Source organism: Lepisosteus platostomus, chromosome 10 (assembly GCF_059453375.1).
Source record: "Lepisosteus platostomus isolate fLepPlt1 chromosome 10, fLepPlt1.hap1, whole genome shotgun sequence".
NCBI classification, from domain to species: domain Eukaryota; kingdom Metazoa; phylum Chordata; class Actinopteri; order Semionotiformes; family Lepisosteidae; genus Lepisosteus; species Lepisosteus platostomus.
The window spans coordinates 518,414-524,421 of NC_142620.1; the positions used below are offsets into that span (position 1 = coordinate 518,414).

The 6,008-nt window shown below is 36.3% G+C and overlaps 1 protein-coding gene across 2 annotated transcripts; it reads left to right on the top strand.

Annotated features, from left to right (window-relative positions):
- The first annotated feature begins 1,969 nt into the window (after positions 1–1,969).
- On the top strand, positions 1,970–4,118 carry gsc (goosecoid). Of its 2 annotated transcripts, none has more exons than XM_088647388.1 (3): positions 1,970–2,672; positions 3,150–3,340; positions 3,705–4,118. In XM_088647388.1, exons 1-3 carry the CDS (start codon positions 2,357–2,359, stop codon positions 3,852–3,854), a joined length of 657 nt encoding a protein of 218 aa, XP_088503514.1. In that variant the 5' UTR covers positions 1,970–2,356; the 3' UTR covers positions 3,855–4,118. The 2 variants fall into 2 exon arrangements, with proteins under 2 accessions (XP_088503514.1, XP_088503513.1); XM_088647387.1 differs by having other exon boundaries at positions 2,120–2,672; positions 3,081–3,340.
- The last annotated feature ends 1,890 nt before the right edge of the window (positions 4,119–6,008 follow it).

The following is a 6,008-nucleotide window of genomic DNA, read 5'->3' on the forward strand; positions in this document are numbered from 1 at the left end:
TAAATAAAATTTACGTACGGAAAGTTTTATTGCTGTCAGAAACTTATCCACGTGTCTAGATATGCGCAGACACGCACGCTGACAAAATCGGCCCTCTCAGAGAAACGATAATTTCAGGGTAAAGTGACACCTCTACGTTTGTGTCACATCGGGACGGTGGGGTTAACCTTATACGCTAATATTTTAATGCAATCGCAAGTGTGTAACTTATATAGAGCAATCTGAATATTAATTACAATTATTTTAACACATTGACAAAGTTCTAACGTGGATTATTCCCTTAAATGCCCCATCTGTTAAGGCACGTTACAGTAAATAATATACACAGAATGTCCAGACACTCTTTCCTATTAGTTTTAACGTCTTGTAAAATCAGGTTTCATCTGTTGTTTCATACTGTGATCGCCTGTGCAAAGAATAACTGTCCAGGGGTCTTGAAATTTGTCTGTGCAGTGCTTGTAATAAAATGTATTTTCATTGTAGATGTCTCAATTTACCCCTGTGTTATGTAAGGCTCTTTAAATATCTGCTTTGTTCAATTTGTACGCTAGAAATAATTGCAGACAGCAGTTTGAGAAAGACACGGCATCGGCGTGAGTGGTCACACCCTACAGCAGGTTTCTAAAAAGAGGCACCTTTGTACTAAATTAAGAATGAGTTAACACCTAGAGTTAAAGCCTACACATCTGCATCCCTATTAATCATTTCTTTTGGGGTTTTCTTCTATCACTGAATGAAAAGGAAGACAAACGTTCAATGCTCGCCACGCAGCTGCTTTTGGTGAAAAGAAAATAAACTCGATAACCAAAACTGACTAGACCAAAGCAAAGCCTCTCAATACACATTTTAACGTTTTCTGTTGAGCCAATTTAAATGGAAAATTAACGTTATTGAGTCACATTCTAACATCTCGCACACAATAAAATTTCCAATTGATCACTCTGTGAAACTGTAGTATTTAGCAACTTTAAGAAATAGAACACTAATGGCTGTTATCTTATCTGACCAAGAATAATTTGTTCCTTGAACACAAACGTTAATGTGGGTGTTTATATTTAATACGTACAATTTCCTACCTACTGTGACGGCGTAGCTGATTGTGTAAATGCACTAATCTCTTCATGTTCGCCTCCTGTGGATAGTATGTGACAGTCGTGTCAGACCGACAGTTACGCAAATATCAAGTTAACCTAGCAATTTAAGATTTTATAGCACAAAACCTAGGTTTATCTATTAGTCTTAAAAATACATAAGTAGCGTTTTAAGGTTTTGGTGAATAAAAATAATCTTAAATTTATTTATAAAGAAACATCTTATTACAATTCTCAATTGTAATAACTTATTATACTTTATATAATTTAAGAAAACCAGTTTTCCTGCGGAATTGGAGATTAAACTATACAATGTGGTCTATTTAACAGGACAGACATAAAATGCTAAATGTTTCACATCTAATTTCCTTAATTCACAATTTAATTCCTGTGACCTAGTGTAATCCTACTTTTTCAGTTACTGGAAGTAAGTTAAAAGTATAAAAATTTACAATGCATCTGCATGAACGCTGTTCGGTTGATTTTATTGCGTCTTTCACGATTTGATAGCCCTTAGTTACGAGTATTTAACGACTAACACTGAAAATGGAACTACTACGTGCTACAGTAAGTGCAGTATTACAGTATATTTAGTATTGTATGCAAACTCTTAAACCTGTAAAACAATCTGTCTAAAAGTGAATAATGCATAATAAATAATACTGGGCATGATGCTGAGAATGCTTGTTGGTGCCTCTAGCTTGAGAAAAGGGAGGAAAAAAAGTCTAGAGTCGTGAAAAGAAACAACCCCCCAATGGAGAAATAACATCTGCATTAATGTTTTAATAGAGAGCCCGGCTGTAAATCCTGCCTATGGACAACGGCATTAATCAGATCAACCTGTACAATTAGCTTCTGCAGCAGGCGTCCGATTGAGAGGAGTGATTTGTTTCCAAAGTCTCTGCTAATTGTAAGGATTATCTTAATTTCATTAATTCTCAATACACAGATCAGTTCTTTTCACACCATTGTATGCGCTAACCCCCAGAAAGAGCCAATCTGGTTTTGGTTGTCATCTGCATTTTTAGCGGAGGGCTAAATCCTCGATGACGTCAGTCGACTATAAAACAGGGGAGAAGTTCAGATGGACCACAAAAACAAGTTACTGGAGCAATTGATCGTGCTGGAGTCTGAGCTGAAAAAAAAAGTTCAATAAATATACGGCTATGGTGAAGACTTCCGACTTCTAAGCGGACTTGATATATTTTGAGAAGAAAAACAATTGAAGAAGTTATTCTTTTTCTTTTCGATTTTTTGCTCCTGTGATGCCTGCTGGCATGTTCAGCATCGACAGTATTTTGGCTGGCAGACCCAGCTGTAAGGAATCCGTTTTGCTACATCGGAATGCTCCGGTTGTGTTTTCTAATTTGACTGACTCTCTCTATACAGCTGCAGAATACAATGGGCTCTACTCGCACTCAACGGGACCCCCCGCCTCAAACCTCCAAGCAGTAAATGGATCTAGACTCGGATATAACAACTATTATTATGGACAGCTTCATGTACAGGGGCCAACTGGACCAGCGTGCTGCGGCGCAATACCGGCTCTGGGTGCACAGCAGTGCCCCTGTATTCCTGCAGGTAATGCCTCTACAGTTCTTTCATGCCTAGAAACTAAGCCTAAATAAAATATACTCTGTATCTGTTTCACCTTGTATCTTTAACGCCTGCTTGTTTATTTCTTAATAGAAGATGATAACACAGACGTCAGCCAAATAAAAATTATATTATATTTAGGCCTGAAGATAATCCAAGTTTTGTACGTAGTTTTGTTACTCGGACGGAAGGGTGGCAGAAGAATGAGCAATATTTTTTTATTTCAATTTCTTAAATTATATTTGCAAAAGAGCCGATGTGTGTACAATACACGCTTAACCCCAAAGAACAAGTTATTCGCAGGCATAAATGTGTATGTGGATGGATAGCTTGCGCACCCTGGAACGTGTGAATGCTGCTTTCAGTTATTAGATTGGTGATATCATTTTGCAGGCTACGAAGGCGCCGGATCTATACTGCTGTCCCCCGTCCCTCACCAGATGATGCCTTATATGAATGTAGGTACCTTGTCCAGGACAGAGCTTCAGTTGCTCAATCAGTTGCACTGCAGGCGTAAGAGGAGACACCGGACCATCTTCACTGACGAGCAGCTGGAGGCCCTGGAGAGTCTCTTCCAGGAGACCAAGTACCCGGACGTGGGCACGAGGGAGCAGCTGGCGCGCAGAGTGCACCTCCGGGAGGAGAAGGTTGAGGTGAATACATGTTTTAATACTTTTATACATTAGATTACATTATTCTGTGCTAATTAGATTCTGTTATTACTCAATCATGATTGTAACAATAACATCTTTAATCAGTTTTATACATATTTAGTGGTTTTCTGTAGAGCGCTCCTTCCGCAAGTCTTATTAATATATTTCAGTATTTTATATAGGTTTTTACTTTAGAAACATAAACCTATCCAACTGATGTAAACTTACGCGTACAATATACTGCATTTTTACGCACTCGCCAAGTGCAGAAATTCGAAGAAAACATGTTGCTCCCAAGCAACTCAACCACTACTCCTGTAATGTAAGATTTTTTTTCGTATTTATTCATTTATTTCAATTGTAGGTGTGGTTCAAAAACCGAAGAGCAAAGTGGAGAAGACAAAAAAGGTCCTCTTCCGAGGAGTCGGAAAATTCACAGAAATGGAACAAACCTTCCAAAACTTCGACGGAAAAAATGGAAGAAGGGAAGAGCGACGTGGAATCGGACAGCTGATATCGTCCCCTCAGCAGAATATCGGAATTTCGGCAGACCAGGGCACGTGGAGGCGTCAATGTTGCACACACTCGCGTTGTTTTAGACAAACTGTAAATAGTGTACATACTGTGTGGATTCGCAAGTAATAAAACGTGTTGCGATGATGTTGCACAAGCACATAGTTACTTCTATTATTTGTTATTTATATTTAATTTAAATTTATTGTAACGTACTCGACAATAAGTGAAAAATTGTAAACAAGTCTAAAGCTTTATTTTTCAAGTGTGTCTTTATATTTTTTTTCCAAGTGTGAAGTCTTTGGACTGAAAAATGTGGTATTTCGTAAAACACGTTTTAGCATCATACTATTGTGTAAAAGCTCATTATTCCTGCCGACTCGTTCAAGTGCAAAAAACATGAAATCTATAAAACTAATTCGGGCATAAACTTTAAAATATAAGGCATCTTATTAAAAATAAATATATTTTTCCAAGTTAATAGATATAATGCATACGTTGTTTTAATATTGGGTTGTTCATTATTTCATTTTACGTCTATTTAATTGTAGAAGAGACTTGATGCCTGAGACAAAATACTAGGTCGGAATGAAATAGTTTAAGTTTCTTTTTTGCTGAATCGTCTTTACGCAGTTACTAGTTGAATAAAAACGTTTCAAACATGACGATACGAAAAATTATATATCAAGCAAAATTTGAAAAAAAGTATAATGAACCCAATCATGGAAAATAATATATATAAGATGTTTTACATTTAACCTAAATTAAAATGCTGTAGGATTTCTATTTGTTTAGAAAAGTGATGCTACACAAGTTTTCAAAAGTATTGGATTTAAACATTTTGTAATATACACCAACTAACTGAACTATAATTTATTTGTTCGTACGTTTAATAATAGGCTAATAATTAAAACTACACATAGGAGGCGTTGATAGGCATTAAACTTCACTTTCAGTAAGCATTAATGGAAATCCGTCAAACTGGAAGTATAACAATCACTGTATTTCAGAGAATGAGGTGTTTGAGGAAGGATATAGTTGACTGAATTACAGGAAACAAATACTTAACAGATACCTGTGTGATTACATATTTAATTTCTGAACAATTCTAATAAAGCTATTAGCCCTTATTAAAATTAACAGAAATGAAGAGAAGTTTAAAAAACCTGAAATATATAAAGTCCGGTTATATTTCAGTTATTCGTTAATATTTTCGTAAATTATTACTACTTTCGTTATACTGTATACTGTAGTTTTTGAAAATATTTTAAGAACTTTTTAATACTTCGGTATTCGAATTTCTTTTCATTAAAATTAATCCTTTCCTCAACCAACTTTTTATTAATATATATTCAAATGGTTAATGTGATTATTTTCTTCAAAATCCTCCGAGATTTTATCGGATATGTGAAAGTGTTGTTTATTGTAATCGTAATTTTTTGTCCTCATTGTATTTTGATTGTATAAGTTTAGTATTGGCATTTTCTGCGACTTCTTGCTATACCTTAACTCCAGAAAGGAACAGGTGACGCTAGGATTCAACACCACTCCCCGCGTTTATAAAAGTGACAATTTACTTTTATGTGATGCTAGGTAAATGGTAAATGTACTTTTCATTACGGCTAAGCTTGAGGATGTCTTTAACTAAGGCGACCGGGTTTATCGACTCGCACAACATCAACATAGGAGCCGATAAACATTTTTAAGGAGTGTATATATATATTATTCCAGTGAAGATGGTGATAAAACATTTAGGTCAACGCATAGTAGATACTGATATTGATTTTTAGATCTCTACTGCACCCCAGCTCTGTTTCCGAATCCTTGAAGCGGCTGCTCCCTCTGCTTGCCCGTATGTTGCAGTCCAAGCAGGGAAGAAACATGAAAGACCTTCCAGTCGTTTTGTATACCTTTTTATGTTAAACAACAGTGTGAACTTAAGTGTTCACATCTTTGACCAGAGCTCTTTAAATCTCTTTAAAACAGGAAACATGAATGCTGTAAGAGTCTGGTTTGGGATCTGTGGTAAAAACCACCGCAACAAGAACACGCATTTCTTGTGGAAAAGTAGTGTAGAAGAGGCACATCCACAATCACTGCAAACCCCGAGTTCGCAGGAGAGATCGCTTTCAACTGCTCTCTTTTGCATTAGCAA